The sequence below is a fragment of the Protopterus annectens genome, chromosome 11.part0 (genome assembly GCF_019279795.1).
Source record: "Protopterus annectens isolate FY-2018-M chromosome 11.part0, PAN1.0, whole genome shotgun sequence".
Lineage (NCBI taxonomy): Eukaryota > Metazoa > Chordata > Ceratodontiformes > Protopteridae > Protopterus > Protopterus annectens.
Window position 1 is genome coordinate 16,134,211 of NC_056745.1, and position 17,716 is coordinate 16,151,926.

At 39.9% G+C, this 17,716-nt stretch overlaps 1 protein-coding gene across 1 annotated transcript in view; it reads left to right on the forward strand.

Moving 5' to 3' along the window:
* The window catches only part of LOC122815973 (zinc finger protein 585A-like), a 475,437-nt gene that overhangs the window by 367,521 nt on the left and 90,200 nt on the right, over nt 1-17,716 (forward strand). Inside the window, exon 7 of the mRNA XM_044088857.1 lies at nt 3,605-3,724. Within this exon, the coding sequence (XP_043944792.1) occupies nt 3,605-3,724 (120 nt within the window). The remainder of the gene's footprint in view (nt 1-3,604; nt 3,725-17,716) is intronic.

Below are 17,716 nucleotides of genomic sequence, written 5' to 3' on the forward strand. Positions count from 1 at the left end.
CTATGCTGTGGAACAAAATCCCGGTACATGTGAGGCAGAGCACCTCGCTGGCCTTGTTCAAGAGAAATCTTGACCAATGGATGGGAGATCGCAGATATACCCCAGGAATTACCTCAGTGTCACTGCTCGACAGAGGCACAGCAAAATAATGGGTATAGTTCCCCATACTAAAGGGGTGGCGTAAGCCACAAAACAATGGGCTAGGCTTATAAATGCCCTCGGGCAGATAGCCTAGTATGAACCTATGAACCTATGAACCTATAAGGGGTTACATGGATTGGTAACGTATCTAAATACGGTTGTAATTCATAAGGGGTTACATGGATTGGTAACGTATCTAAATACGGTTGTAATTCATAAGGGGTTACATGGATTGGTAACGTATCTAAATACGGTTGTAATTCATAAGGGGTTACATGGATTGGTAACGTATCTAAATACGGTTGTAATTCATAAGGGGTTACATGGATTGGTAACGATCTAAATATGGTTGTAATTCATAAGGGTTACATGGATTGGTAACGTTTCTAAATACGGTTGTAATTCATAAGGGGTTACATGGATTGGTAACGTATCTAAATACGGTTGTAATTCATAAGGGGTTACATGGCTTGGTAATGTATCTAAATACGGTTGTAATTCATAAGGGGTTACATGGATTGATAACGTATCTAAATACGGTTGTAATTCATAAGGGGTTACATGGATTGGTAACGTATCTAAATACGGTTGTAATTCATAAGGGGTTACATGGATTGGTAACGTATCTAAATACGGTTGTAATTCATAAGGGGTTACATGGATTGGTAACGTATCTAAATACGGTTGCAATTCATAAGGGGTTACATGGATTGGTAACGTATCTAAATACGGTTGTAATTCATAAGGGGTTACATGGATTGGTAACGTATCTAAATACGGTTGTAATTCATAAGGGGTTACATGGATTGGTAACGTATCTAAATATGGTTGTAATTCATAAGGGGTTACATGGATTGGTAATGTATCTAAATACGGTTGTAATTCATAAGGGGTTACATGGATTGGTAACGTATCTAAATACGGTTGTAATTCATAAGGGGTTACATGGATTGGTAACGTATCTAAATACGGTTGTAATTCATAAGGGGTTACATGGATTGGTAACGTATCTAAATACGGTTGTAATTCATAAGGGGTTACATGGATTGGTAATGTATCTAAATACGGTTGTAATTCATAAGGGGTTACATGGACTGGTAATGTATCTAAATACGGTTGTAATTCATAAGGGGTTACATGGACTGGTAACGTATCTAAATACGGTTGTAATTCATAAGGGGTTACATGGATTGGTAACGTATCTAAATACGGTTGTAATTCATAAGGGGTTACATGGATTGGTAACGTATCTAAATACGGTTGTAATTCATAAGGGGTTACATGGATTGGTAACGTATCTAAATACGGTTGTAATTCATAAGGGGTTACATGGATTGGTAATGTATCTAAATACGGTTGTAATTCATAAGGGGTTACATGGATTGGTAACGTATCTAAATACGGTTGTAATTCATAAGGGGTTACATGGATTGGTAGCGATCTAAATACGGTTGTAATTCATAAGGGGTTACATGGATTGGTAACGATCTAAATACGGTTGTAATTCATAAGGGGTTACATGGATTGGTAACGTATCTAAATACGGTTGTAATTCATAAGGGGTTACATGGATTGGTAATGTATCTAAAGACGGTTGCAATTCATAAGGGGTTACATGGATTGGTAACGTATCTAAATACGGTTGTAATTCATAAGGGGTTACATGGATTGGTAACGTATCTAAATACGGTTGTAATTCATAAGGGGTTACATGGATTGGTAACGTATCTAAATACGGTTGTAATTCATAAGGGGTTACATGGATTGGTAACGTATCTAAATACGGTTGTAATTCATAAGGGGTTACATGGATTGGTAACGATCTAAATACGGTTGTAATTCATAAGGGGTTACATGGATTGGTAACGTATCTAAATACGGTTGTAATTCATAAGGGGTTACATGGATTGGTAACGTATCTAAATACAGTTGTAATTCATAAGGGGTTACATGGATTGGTAACGTATCTAAATACTTTTGTAATTCATAAGGGGTTACATGGATTGGTAACGTATCTAAATACGGTTGTAATTCATAAGGGGTTACATGGATTGGTAACGTATCTAAATACGGTTGTAATTCATAAGGGGTTACATGGATTGGTAACGTATCTAAATAAGGTTGTAATTCATAAGGGGTTACATGGATTGGTAATGTATCTAAATACGGTTGTAATTCATAAGGGGTTACATGGATTGGTAACGTATCTAAATACGGTTGTAATTCATAAGGGGTTACATGGATTGGTAACGTATCTAAATACGGTTGTAATTCATAAGGGGTTACATGGATTGGTAACGTATCTAAATACGGTTGTAATTCATAAGGGGTTACATGGATTGGTAATGTATCTAAATACGGTTGTAATTCATAAGGGGTTACATGGATTGGTAACGTATCTAAATACGGTTGTAATTCATAAGGGGTTACATGGATTGGTAACGTATCTAAATACGGTTGTAATTCATAAGGGGTTACATGGATTGGTAACGTATCTAAATACGGTTGTAATTCATAAGGGGTTACATGGATTGGTAACGTATCTAAATACGGTTGTTGATTCTTGTTTATAAGACCTGTTGCTCCTGCTGCTATTGGAACTTTCTGGGTATCTTTCTTCCACATTGCTCTCATTTCTGCCTGCAGGTCCTGATGTTTTATGACTTTGTGTCTCCCTGTACATAAGACACGGTAGTCATTGGGTGTGGTGATTTCAATGATCAATGCTACTTTTGTCTTCTTTTCTTGGACCACTATATCTGGTTTTCTAGCATCTGTCTTTTGAACTGTTGGTAATGGGTAATCCCATGTCATGTAGACGTCATAATTTTCTGTGACGCCTTGTGGCTCATGTTCCCAGTATTTTTCAGCCACTTCAACTACCATAATGTTTGCACAATCCTCAGTGCAACAGTCTTGCCACATTATTGTACCTTTCAGTATACAGTCCTACTGCCATTAGCATGTCACAACCAGCAGCAATGTGTGCTGGTTAGAATTTTCAGATTTTCCAGTCATGTTTTCAGTCAATGACTGTAGATATGTATGAGATACAAGATTTCAGCCTGATTCACATCGGCACATCTTTTGTTTGACAACTTAAAATCTTGAATGTGGGATGGATGTTATTGGTCTTTTTAGTCCCCAACTTTGAATTATATAACTTGCTTCTCTTGTTATCTTTGTGTTTCTGTATCCTTTTTCTATTTCTGTCTTTTTGATAGTCCTTCAACTTCAGAATGACTGTAACCCATTTTATTTACATGTGGTTTCTGGGATATGCATTCAGCTCACAGAGACCTAAAGTACAATTTCTTAAATAAATCCCTGCATGGCGTCTGAGCCGTTCATCTTGTTTTCATTCATTTTAATATTATGTGAAATGTTTGTTTAGATAAGTGACGAAAGACAATTCATTACTTCTTGATTTTTAACTACACATTTTGGATGTTTTGTTATGCAGGATACAACATCCCGGTAGAGCAGCTGTTTGTGTTACTTGCCAAACCAGGTGACCTTCCATTTAATGTTAGAGAAGACTTGGCCAGGCTTCAAGGGGGACTTCCTGACACCACCATGACCAGTAAGTATTTAGTTAATAAACAGATCACGTCTTGCATTTCACATCTGAGACTGATTTTTGGGGTTGGAAAAAGACAGGAGAGTAAGAGGTAATGCATAGACATCAGCTACATCCAAAAATATTAGATGAAAATGGCTGTCATTCATGGTCTCATTAGCTCTTAAAACAAATATGTGACAGTGAGAGATGGCTGTCATTCATAATCGCATTAGCTCTTAGAACAAATATGTGACTTAGTGAGAGATGGCAGTCATTCATGGTCTCATTAGCTCTTAAAACAAATATGTGACAGTGAGAGATGGCTGTCATTCATAATCCCATTAGCTCTTAGAACAAATATGTGACTTAGTGAGAGATGGCAGTCATTCATGATCTGATTAGCTCTTAGAACAAATATGTGACAGTGAGAGATGGCAGTCATTCATGATCTCATTAGCTCTTAGAACAAATATGTGACAGTGAGAGATGGCAGTCATTCATGTTCTGATTAGCTCTTAGAACAAATATGTGACAGTGAGAGATGGCTGTCATTCATGGTCTCATTAGCTCTTAGAACAAATATGTGACAGTGAGAGATGGCAGTCATTCATGATCTCATTAGCTCTTATAACAAATATGTGACAGTGAGAGATGGCTGTCATTCATGCTCTCATTAGCTCTTAGAACAAATATGTGACAGTGAGAGATGGCAGTCATTCATGATCTCATTAGCTCTTAGAACAAATATGTGACAGTGAGAGATGGCTGTCATTCATGGTCTCATTAGCTCTTAAAACAAATATGTGACAGTGGGAGATGGCAGTCATTCATGATCTCATTAGCTCTTAGAACAAATATGTGACTTAGTGAGAGATGGCAGCCAATCATGATCTCATTAGCTCTTAGAACAAATATGTGACAGTGAGAGATGGCAGTCATTCATGATCTCATAAGCTCTTAGAACAAATATGTGACATAGTGAGAGATGGCAGTCATTCATGATCTCATTAGCTCTTAGAAAAAATATGTGACAGTGAGAGATGGCTGTCATTCATGATCTCATTAGCTCTTAGAACAAATATGTGACTTAGTGAGAGATGGCAGTCATTCATGGTCTCATTAGCTCTTAAAACAAATATGTGACAGTGAGAGATGGCTGTCATTCATAATCCCATTAGCTCTTAGAACAAATATGTGACTTAGTGAGAGATGGCAGTCATTCATGATCTGATTAGCTCTTAGAACAAATATGTGACAGTGAGAGATGGCAGTCATTCATGATCTCATTAGCTCTTAGAACAAATATGTGACTTAGTGAGAGATGGCAGTCATTCATGTTCTGATTAGCTCTTAGAACAAATATGTGACAGTGAGAGATGGCTGTCATTCATGGTCTCATTAGCTCTTAGAACAAATATGTGACAGTGAGAGATGGCAGTCATTCATGATCTCATTAGCTCTTATAACAAATATGTGACAGTGAGAGATGGCTGTCATTCATGCTCTCATTAGCTCTTAGAACAAATATGTGACAGTGAGAGATGGCAGTCATTCATGATCTCATTAGCTCTTAGAACAAATATGTGACAGTGAGAGATGGCTGTCATTCATGGTCTCATTAGCTCTTAAAACAAATATGTGACTTAGTGAGAGATGGCAGTCATTCATAATCTCATTAGCCCTTAGAACAAATATGTGACAGTGAGAGATGGCTGTCGTTCATGGTCTCATTAGCTCTTATAACAAATATGTGACAGTGAGAGATGGCAGTCATTCATGATCTCATTAGCTCTTAGAACAAATATGTGACTTAGTGAGAGATGGCAGCCAATCATGATCTCATTAGCTCTTAGAACAAATATGTGACAGTGAGAGATGGCAGTCATTCATGATCTCATAAGCTCTTAGAACAAATATGTGACATAGTGAGAGATGGCAGTCATTCATGATCTCATTAGCTCTTAGAAAAAATATGTGACAGTGAGAGATGGCTGTCATTCATGATCTCATTAGCTCTTAGAACAAATATGTGACTTAGTGAGAGATGGCAGCCATTCATGATCTCATTAGCTCTTAGAACAAATATGTGACAGTGAGAGATGGCAGTCATTCATGATCTCATTAGCTCTTAGGTTCATAGGTTGGTACTAGGCTATCGGCCCTAGGGCCTATGCAAGCCTAGCCATAACAATTTCCTGGATATTTCTTCCCACAATATTTACTTCTCCAGACCCCTGTCTAGCAGGGCGACTGACATGATCCCAAGGGTGAATTTCCTATCTCCCATCCAATCATCAAGGTTCCTTTTGAAGAGGGCCAAAGAGGCGCTCTGCTTGATATGTATGGGCAGTCTATTCCAGACTATGGGGCGTCTCTGGATCAGGAACCTATCCCTCCAGCATGTTTTGTTCATTGTGATGACAAGGTTTAGATCCCTGGAGCATGTGGCTCTGAGGGATTGGGATTTCTTTAAGTGGAGCATGTCCAACAGTTCAGGGTTTGACATGGCCTTGTATGTTAAGCAGAGATTGCCTCTGATTAGACGATATGCCACAGAGTAAAACTGGAGTTTTTTTAGACGGTCAGTATATGGCATCTGCTTTAGGCCTGTGATTCTTTTAGTGAGGTATTTCTGTGGCCTTTCAAGCTGTTGCAGATGTCTTGTGAGGTACATACCAAACGGGGCATTATACTCTATAATGGGTCTAATGAGGGATGAGTACAGTGGGACAATGACCTCCCTTTTTCTGGATGAAAAGCCCTTAGTGATGAGGTGTGCCACATAGAAGGATTTCCTGACTGTTGTGGCAATGTGGTTATCGAAAGTGAGACCACTCTCCACCTGTGTCCCTAAGTCTCTCATCACACTTTCGATGTTTAGTGTCCTGCCACCTATGTGGTAATTCATGGGCACATGTTTTTTTTCCAAAGGGGATAACTATTCATTTCTTGGCATTAAGCTTGAGCCCATGGCTCTGGCACCAGGCATCCATCTCTGTAAGGCCCTTTTGTAGAATATCCATATAATTTGAGGATTCAATAATGACTCCCAGTTTGGCTCTTAGAACAAATATGTGATTTAGTGAGAGATGGCAGTCATTCATGATCTCATTAGCTCTTAGAACAAATATGTGACAGTGAGAGATGGCAGTCATTCATGATCTCATTAGCTCTTAGAACAAATATGTGACAGTGAGAGTTGCAGTTTGTTGAAATTTTGAAGTTATTGGGTCTTTGATGAGGAAGTAAGACTGTACTCTTTAAACACAAGCAGAAATCAAGGCCAGGTTGCTGGTTGGATGCTGTGCTCACATCGGGTGAAGTCACTTTAAATACAGTCAGCAGTCAAGGCCTGGTCCCTGGTTGGGTGCCATGCTCACACTGGCTGAAGTATAAGGCCATGCCCTTTATTTCACAGCAGTGAAAAAAGCAATGCCCACACTTCACTGAAATCTGCAGAATTTTGTAGAAATGTTGTGATATTTATGAAATGTATTGAATTATGACTTTTCCATCTGCTGCATTAGGTAAACTTACTATAGAGTGACACCCAACTGTCACAGAGCATTGAGAGATGTAAATTGTTACATACCCCCTAAGCCCTGTGACGGTGAGGTGTAAGGGAAGGACATAGCTTCAGTCCTTGAATATCTTTCCTCCTATGCCAATGGAAGGGTACAGATGTTAGCTTGCAATAAACTTTTATTTAAATTAAGGCAGTATTTAAAAACTGTCCCTGCCTATTTCCTTAATTGCTGTCTGTGCAACAACACTCACTAAGTGCCTTATTGGCTTTCAAAGCTCGTAAAATGCATTGTGTTTGTTTTCTTTTGTAGCTGATAGTAAATGGAGTAGATAAGACTCCATAAACTACAAAGAATTATGACTGGGTCTTCCTGATCATAACCCATTATTATATGTTCTGAAATGGATACCAAGTTTCGCTCTCAAGGTAAATTTTTTGTCATCTATGTCTCAAACACATAATAAAATGGTTATGATCAGAGACCCAATCATAACCCTCTATGTATTACATGTGCTGCAAAAAATTATTTAATGATAAAAAGAGTTATGACACAATTGTTGTGCTTGGTGGGGGTTAATTATGTTGAAAAAACAAACACATCCACATTCAAAAGTGACATAAATTTATTATCAATTTTGAGTAAAACTTAAGGTTTTAGAGGAATGTTGTGTGATGTGATCCCTGCTGCACAATTTAAAAACTTTTTGGCAAAGGTAGCTCGGCACTTCTCTAAGTATATTATAAGGCAATGCTATAGTGCCTCTACTGAAGGACCTGGGAGGAGATGGTAGCAGGTTCAATCTATTTAGGGTCTCATAGGTTTCACCTCAGCCACCAAGAGAACAGGCGTCTACTGAATAAGTTAAATAACAGAGTGGAACGTTTGTTAGAGTAAAACATGGGAAAAAGTTCACTTGTGGATAAAGGAAGGAAAACTTTAAACTTCTGAATGTGTAATGCAAGAAGCTTAAACAATAAATTAGCTTCCCTGGAAGCAAAGACACTTGTTGATTCATAAGATTAGTGACTGAGAACTGGTTTTCTGAATTTACTAAATGTTTGCTATTGCCTCACAAAAGCAGACACCAAAATTACAAAAGTAACAAGAAAGGGGGTGCATCAGTTTATGTTAATCTGTTTCATTCATTAAAAACATAGTATGGAGTATGAACTTATTACTATTAATATATTTTTGAAAAAAATGGTACTGAAGGTTGCATTATTTTAAAACCACCAAACCAAATCAAAAAGGAGTTTGAGGGGTTCAGCAGAGCACTGTCAACATGGACAGGTTTGTAGAGGTAAGAGATACTTATTTCATGAATGGCTTTGATATATTTGCAGATCATATAAGTGGTCCATAAATGCATTAGAAACCTCATTTAAGTGCACTTGTGCTTGATGGAGTTGTTTGGGATGAGTACAAAACATAGTTACTCACAAGCTGTCATGGGACTAGTACGAAACATAGCTACTCACAAGCTGTCATAGGACTAGAACGAAACATAGCTACTCACAAGCTGTCATGGGACTAGTACAAAACATAGCTACTCACAAGCTGACATGGGACTAGTATGAAACATAGTTACTCACAAGCTGTCATGGGACTAGTACAAAGCATAGTTATTCACAAGCTGTCATGGGACTAGTACAAAACATAGTTACTCACAAGCTGTCATGGGACTAGTACAAAGCATAGTTACTCACAAGCTGTTATGGGACTAGTACAAAACATAGTTACTCACAAGCTGTCATGGGACTAGTACAACACATAGTTACTCACAAGCTGTCATGGGACTAGTACGAAACATAGTTACTCACAAGCTGTCATGGGACTAGTACAAAGCATAGTTACTCACAAGCTGTCATGGGACTAGTACAAAACATAGTTACTCACAAGCTGTCATGGGACTAGTACGAAACATAGTTACTCACAAGCTGTCATGGGACTAGTACGAAACATAGTTACTCACAAGCTGTCATGGGACTAGTACAAAACATAGTTACTCACAAGCTGTCATGGGACTAGTACGAAACATAGTTACTCACAAGCTGTCAGGGGACTAGTACGAAACATAGTTACTCACAAGCTGTCATGGGACTAGTACAACACATAGTTACTCACAAGCTGTCATGGGACTAGTACGAAACATAGTTACTCACAAGCTGTCATGGGACTAGTACGGAACATAGTTACTCACAAGCTGTCGTGGGACTAGTACGAAACATAGTTACTCACAAGCTGTCATGGGACTAGTACAAAACATAGCTACTCACAAGCTGTCATGGGACTAGTACGAAACATAGTTACTCACAAGCTGTCATGTGACTAGCACAAAACATAGTTACTCACAAGCTGTCATGGGATTAGTACAAAACATAGCTACTCACAAGCTGTCACAGGACTAGTACTTAACATAGTTACTCACAAGCTGTCATGTGACCAGTACAAAACATAGCTACTCACAAGCTGTCATGGAACTAGTACAAAACATAGTTACTCACAAGCTGTCATGGGACTAGTACGAAACATAGTTACTCACAAGCTGTCATGGGACTAGTACGAAACATAGTTACTCACAAGCTGTCATGGGACTAGTACGGAACATAGTTACTCACAAGCTGTCATGGGACTAGTACGAAACATAGTTACTCACAAGCTGTCATGGGACTAGTACGAAACATAGTTACTCACAAGCTGTCATGGGACTAGTACGAAACATAGTTACTCACAAGCTGTCATGTGACTAGCACAAAACATAGTTACTCACAAGCTGTCATGGGACTAGTACGAAACATAGTTACTCACAAGCTGTCATGGGACTAGTACAAAACATAGTTACTTACAAGCTGTCATGGGACTAGTACGAAACATAGTTACTCACAAGCTGTCATGGGACTAGTACAAAACATAGTTACTTACAAGCTGTCATGGGACTAGTACGAAACATAGTTACTCACAAGCTGTCATGGGACTAGTATGAAATATAGTTACTCACAAGCTGTCATGGGACTAGTACAAAACATAGTTACTCAAGCTGTCATGGGACTAGTATGGAACATAGTTACTCACAAGCTGTCATGGGGCTAGTATGAAACATAGTTACTCACAAGCTGTCATGATTCTAGTACAAAGCATAATTACTCGCAAGCTGTCATGGGACTAGTATGAAACATAATTACGCACAGGCTGTCATGGAACTAGTACAAAACATAGTTACTCATAAGCTGTCATGGGACTAGTACGAAACATAGTTACTCACAAGCTGTCATTATGCCAACTAGAAAAGGCAAAATACTACCTGTCCTTTGGATGAAGAACACCAGTGCAGTAGGGGATTGTACTACTGTCTTTTGGATGAAGAACACCAGTGCAGTAGGGGATTGTACTACTGTCATTTGGATAAAGAACATCAGTGCAGTAGGGGATTGTACTACTGTCGTTTGGATAAAGAACACCAGTGCAGTAGGGGATTGTACTACTGTCATTTGGATGAAGAACACCAGTGCAGTGGGGGATTGTACTACTGTCTTTTGGATGAAGAACACTGGTGCAGTAGGGGATTGTACTACTGTCGTTTGGATAAAGAACACCAGTGCAGTAGATGATTGTACTTCTGTTGTTTGGATGAAGAACACCAGTGCAGTAGGGGAATGTACCACTGTTGTTTGGATGAAGAACACCAGTTCAGTAGGGGATTGTACTACTGTCATTTGGATGAAGAACACCAGTGCAGTGGGGGATTGTACTACTGTCTTTTGGATGAAGAACACTGGTGCAGTAGGGGATTGTACTACTGTCGTTTGGATAAAGAACACCAGTGCTGTAGGGGATTGTACTACTGTCATTTGGATGAAGAACACCAGTGCAGTGGGGGATTGTACTACTGTCTTTTGGATGAAGAACACTGGTGCAGTAGGGGATTGTGCTACTGTCATTTGGATAAAGAACACCAGTGCAGTAGATGATTGTACTACTGAATATAAACTCAAACAAAATGGTAAAACTTCAGAAAACTCGAACACATGAAAACAGTTCAGGCAAGTCTTCCAGCATAAAACCAACGGATAAAACCAAATTGCATTTAATATACAATAGCGTAGGACATGTATTTATATGAATGATAAATGTAAATGTATTGATATGACTGGATCTTCCATTATGACTGTATGTCTGTAACTAATTTTTTCATACTTTACACATACAAGAATTGCATAAATTAAAAATTTTATTAAAACAATTTTTATTAATACATAATTTGCCAGTTTAATATCTTAAGGTTTTACCTGTGACTGATCTTGGTTTGTTTGGTACCAGATATGTTATTTTATTAACTTTTTCCGTTAATGTTAACGGTCTTTTGAGGAAAAAAACTAAGGGTAATGCTGCTCAGTGCCAGAAGTCTCAATCTCAAGATGCACGCACTCGAGGCCCTTCTCAGTATGGAGAACATCGATGTCTGTGCTGTGACAGAAACCTGGTTCAAGGCTCCTGAGAGCACCCCAGCACTATCAGGTTTCACCTCATATCATGCGTTCCGGCCCCAAAATCCGGACAACACCAAGAAAGGAGGGGGGGTGTCCATATTCATAAAGGACACCCACACCTCAAGGTTGGTGGCAACGCACGATGCATCGGAGACCATCCAGGTGAAATTAACCATAGGCAAGACTGCTCTGCAAATTGTAGCATGTTACAGGCCACCCTCTCAAACTCAGGAACCTCACATGGCCTTCCTGAAAACATTGGAGGGGATAAATGTATCTCCAAACACCATCATACTAGGTGACTTCAACTACCCTAATATAGACTGGGAACACTACTCAAGCCCAAACACTCTAGCCCAAAGGTTCCTGGAGTTCATAAACTCAAATGCCATGGAACAACTAGTCACCATCCCCACAAGAGGAGAAAACATACTTGATCTCATCATCACGAACATGGGATCACAATGTTCAACACCGGAAGTATACCCCTCACTGGTGAGATCAGATCATAAACTAATCTCGCTGGAGGTCCTCATGCCGCCCCCACCTGAAATAAAAAAGACCACAGTGAAAAACTTCTCAAAAGCCGACTTCACACTTCTTAAAACTAGTGTGGTCTCCTTTAAGGCCCCTGAGCCAGTGGTAAACATTACTCAAACCGCTGAATCACTTACAAATGCCTTCTACTAGCACCTACAGGACTGCATGGATCAGGCAATCCCAAACAAAACTAAGACTCTTTGTACCAAAGGCAAGCGTCCAGTCTGGTGGACCCCAGCCATAAACAAGCTCTACAACAAAAGGAGGAAGCTACTACAAGATAGAGCAAAATCCTTGAAAGGTAAGACACCTTTGATCATTATAAGTAAAAACTAAGAGCTCTCATAAAATCATCCAAGGCAAATTTTGAGAGAAAAATTGCCAAGGACTCAAAAGACAATCATAAGGCCTTCTTTAGCTATGTTAGAAACCTAGGAGGAAACTCCCAGATATGCTCAGAATTAGTTCAAAATGATGTGAAGATTACTGAACCTACACACATTGCCAACATACTGGCTGACAGGTTCAGTGCAAACTTCTCCCCTCCCCCAAAGGAGAGATATCTATACCAGAGGATTGTAGCCCCCAAACATCTCCAACGCCCAGGTGAGAACTGCTCTCTCCAAGGCAAAAAACACAGCATCCATGGGACCGGATGGTGTCCCCGGCTGTGTGCTCCACGAACTCAATGAGGAATTAAACCCGCAGTTAGGACAGCTGTTTAATCTTAGCCTCACCTCAGGATACGTACCCAAGGAGTGGCGCACGGAGACTGTGGTCCCACTTCACAAGGGCGGTGCCTCCACCGACCCTGGAAATTACCGTCCCATTAGCTTGACAAGCCTTATCTGCAAAGCCATGGAGAGGATCATAATGGAACTCATAAATAAAGACATAGGGAACTTGCAGACTTTGGATCCAACCCAGTTTGGCTTTGTCAAAGGCAGATCATGCCTTTTAAACTTGGTTGACTTTTTCGAGACAGTCACCAAGGCCATTGATGAGGGAAAGGCAGTCCATACAGCCTACCTCGACCTGGCAAAGGCCTTCGACACAATACCCCACTCAGGTATCATCGAAAAACTCATCAGCTTGAATGTAAGCCCATACATCACAAGATGGGTTGCAAACTGGCTAAGTGACAGAACCCACAGGGTCAGAGTTGCTGGAGCCATGTCAGACTCAAAGCCTGTCACAAGTGGTGTCCCACAGGGCTCAGTCCTGGGTCTACTCTTGTTCGGCAGCTACTTTTCTGAAGTACAAGCAAACACAGGAGGGTTATGGCTGACAAAGTTTGCAGATGACTGCAAACTGGGCGCCATAGTCGAAAACACATCTGACACAGATATCCTTCAGAAGGGCCTCACAGAAACAGATAACTGGTGCCAGAGCCATGGCCTAAAGTTAAACGCCAAGAAATGCATAGTCATACCCTTCGGGAAAATCAAGGTTACCCCTAGCTACCATATAGGTGGCAATCCACTGAGCACAGAAGAAGTCATCAGGGATCTGGGGACCCAGGTTGACAGTAGCCTTTCGTTTGACACTCATGTTGCTAAAGTAGTTAGGAAAACCTTCTACATTGCCCACCTGATCATGAAGGGATTCACATCTAGATCAAGGTAGGTCATCGTCACCCTGTACTCATCACTCATTAGACCTATGATTGAGTACAATGCCCCATTCGGAATGTATCTGACCCGACACCTGCAGCAGCTGGAAAGGCCCCAAAAGTTCCTCACCAAAAGGATAAAGGGTCTCAGAAATATGTCTTATGCTGCCCGACTGAAAGAACTCCAGCTCTATTCAGTCTCATACCGCTTGCTCAGAGGTGACCTGTGCCTGACATATAAGGCCATGTCAAACCCAGATTTGATGAATATGCTTCACCTCAAAAAATCTAGATCCCTCAGAACCACAAGGGCGGGAGACTTAAACCTTGACACGGTTATTAATAGAACATGCTGGAGGGACAGATTCATCACCCAGAGACTCCCTATGCTGTGGAACAAAATCCCGGTACATGTGAGGCAGAGCACCTCGCTGGCCTTGTTCAAGAGGAATCTTGACCAATGGATGGGAGATCGCAGATATACCCCAGGGATTACTTCAGTGTCACTGCTTGACAGAGGCACAGCAAAATAATAGGCATAGTTTTATTCAAACTAAAGGGGTGGCGAAAGCCACATAACTATGGGCTAGGCTTATAAATGCCCTTGGGCAGATAGCCTAGTATGAACCTATGAACCTATGTAAAATATAATGTAAAATACATTTTATTAGGATGGTTTGTTGTCATTATTTTACATTATACAGCTGCACCATACCAACATGTCTAACTTTAGTGTTAGTAAAACTGGGGAGGGGCTTATGAGTGATTGACGCAACAGTTAACTTATTACATTTATGTTAGCAAACATGTGACAAGGTAGAGGGGAATTTAAACCCCTGTTTCCTGTAAAATGATTTTTTCTGAGGAAGTTGTTTTATTCAATTCAACGAAAAGCTTTGTTTGTACTTAAATCCTATGCTATTGTATATTAAATGCATTTTGGTTTTATCCGACTTGTTCATGGTCTTGGTGTTATGCTGGAAGACTTGCCTGAACTGTTTTTATCTGTTCGAGTTTTCTGAGATTGTACTACTTAGCCAGAATTGTAGGACATTGATCATTCTTGAGTAATCTGCAAATTAATAAAAAAAACGCATCAGCATACCACTCGGAAAAAACATGGTCCCATTGATTACCATGTCAATGGCACCCCCCTAAACACACAACCTGTGGTAAAAGGCCGGGGTACTCAGGTTGATAACAATATCACATTTGACCATCATGTAGCGGCAGTGGTCAGAAAAGCCTTGTACATGGTTAATTTCATAAGTAAAGAGACTGTAGCCAGAAAAAAAGGAGGTTACTACCTCTCTATACTCCTTCTTTATTAGACCAATTATTGAGTATAATGCCCCGTTTGGTATGTACCTCTCCAAACACCTTCACCAGCTGGAAAAAACACATAAATACCTCACAAAGAGAATCCATGGTCTCCAACACCTGTCCTATGCGGATAGGCCCATATCACTATCACTCTACTCAGTATCATACAGATTGCTCAGAGGTGATCTGTGTCTTGCCTCCAAGATGATATCGGGCCAGGCCCTACTAGAGATGCTCCATATCCATAGGTCTAACTCCTTGTGCATTACCCACTCAAAAGACCAAATCTAATATGTGACATCAACAAAACCTGCTAGAGAGACAAGTATGTCTCCCAGAGGGTGCCCCGTCTCTGGAATAGACTTCCCATACACGTCAAACAGAGTATCTCGCTGACCCTCTTCAAGCACAACCTTGATAAGTGGATGGGAAACCACAAATTTGTCCCAGGGGTTCCATCTGTGTCCCTCACTGACAGTGGTGACAGGTGCTGACTGAGGTTTCTTTTTGGGGATGAACTCTTGGCTAGGCTTGTAAAGGCCCCAGGACCATTAGCCTAGTAACCTCTTATGATCCTGTGATCTTAATATATGCAAAAGGATACCCAAGATTATAATGGAACTAGAGAAAGATTGGAACAGGAAGGAAATCAGGCACTTAGAGTATGTTGCTAGCTGTTCAGAGATATTTTATCAATATATAAATGAGTTGATATAGAAATATGTTCCTATTGTTGTGAAAAAGCTAATAAGTTACAAGTGCTTATGATAAACTAAAGAGCCTGAGAAAGTAAGAGTAAAGGTAAAACTTTTTTTTTTCTGGAAGGGGTAGAAAAAAAGTACTTTGACAAATAAGGGCAGATATCAAAAGGCTACTAATATTAGGTAACTTATGTATGTAACTAGATGTAATTATGAGAACAATTTGGCTGTCCATACTGCTGCTAATAAGAGAGTATTTTATAAACACCTGAAACAATATAGAAAACATAGCTAGTTTAGTACAAATAGTATAGTAAATAGCGGTCTGTAAGATACTCTGAATTACTGGTAAAGGTTTTCTAGATAAATGTACTAATTTCAAGGGATGAAGATGAGGTTAAGAGCTATATGTATCTTTTGCTATGTTATACTTATGTGCACTGATAACTAACCCTGCACTGGGTAATACAATAAAGGCTGTTAAGCCTCAAACAGCAACCGGGCCTGATAGGATTAACATATGCTTCCTGACTAACATTACTTAGCAAATTACCCAATTTTACTATATTTATTCCAGGAATCTTTAAAGTCTGGGTTTGTACCAGAAATATGGAAAGATGTAATTGTGATCACTGTCCCTTAAAAGGGAGATTTCTGTGGATAACTTTAAATCAAAAGGTATAACATGCATCCTTGTGAAGCACTTTGAGAGGGTGTTAATTGATTTTACTGCTGACACACTAATTTTAGTTTGAATATATATCAGTATAATTTTACCACAAGTCACTCTTTCCAAACCAACTTAGGTTTTGCCAGCTGGTTTTGGAAGCAATGGACAGAGGACTTCCAGTAGGTTTGATTTATTTAGATAGTAAATGTGTATGTGTGTGTGTGTACATGTGTGTTGGGAGGGGTCTGTCACACTTCAACACTCCTCTAGACTAGCAAACAAATCCTGCAGTACTGGGGGGATGAAGGACAAATTCTTCAGTTCTGGGTGTCGTGAATACTAGATACAAGGGGCTACTCTTCTACTGCACCCCAAAAGGCACTTAAAATTAAAAGAGAATGTCTTACAGCACAGATGGCATAGGGTGTGGGTAAAGTTAACTCAAGAACAGGTAAGAGATATAGCAGTGTGTGTGTGTGTGTGTGTGTGTGTGTGTGTGTGTGTGTGTGTGTGTGTGTGTGTGTGTGTGTGTGTGTGTGTGTGTGTGTGTGTGTGTGTGTGTGTGTGTGTGTGTGTGTGTGTCTGTGTGTGTGTGTGTGTGTGTGTGTGTGTGTGTTTCAAAGTACATAAGTGGGAAAGAGATGGTACCTGTGCCAAAATGATATGTTGTCTGTCAGTGTTGACAACTCTGATTTATAGTCATGGTAGTTACAAGCAATTCGTAAACATGCAAATAAGCTGACAATAAGGTTATTCCTCGCTGTGAGTAATATGTCTCTGAATTGCATTTTCCCACATAACAGAAACAGTCTCTTTTGGCTTCATCTTTTATCGCTGGCAATGAAGTTTGTTCTGAATCTCTAGGATATTATCGTTAGGCCCCAAATCACACCAGTGTGATAGATTTATGTAATTTATATCTTTTGGTTATCTTACTCTGAAGGAACCTTAAAACTACACATAACTGCAGCCCTCATATGGCTGTGTGAGGTTAGTGATGTTGAGACAGCCTCCAAATAGCTATATGAGGCTAGTGTTGGAGAGAAGCCTTCTGGCTTATCAGAGGGAGTGGTAAGCACTAGGTAGCCTCTCTACCACAGGAGGAGGGGTTTCTGGCCCAGAAATGATAGTTTATTGTCCGTTTGGGAAGCTC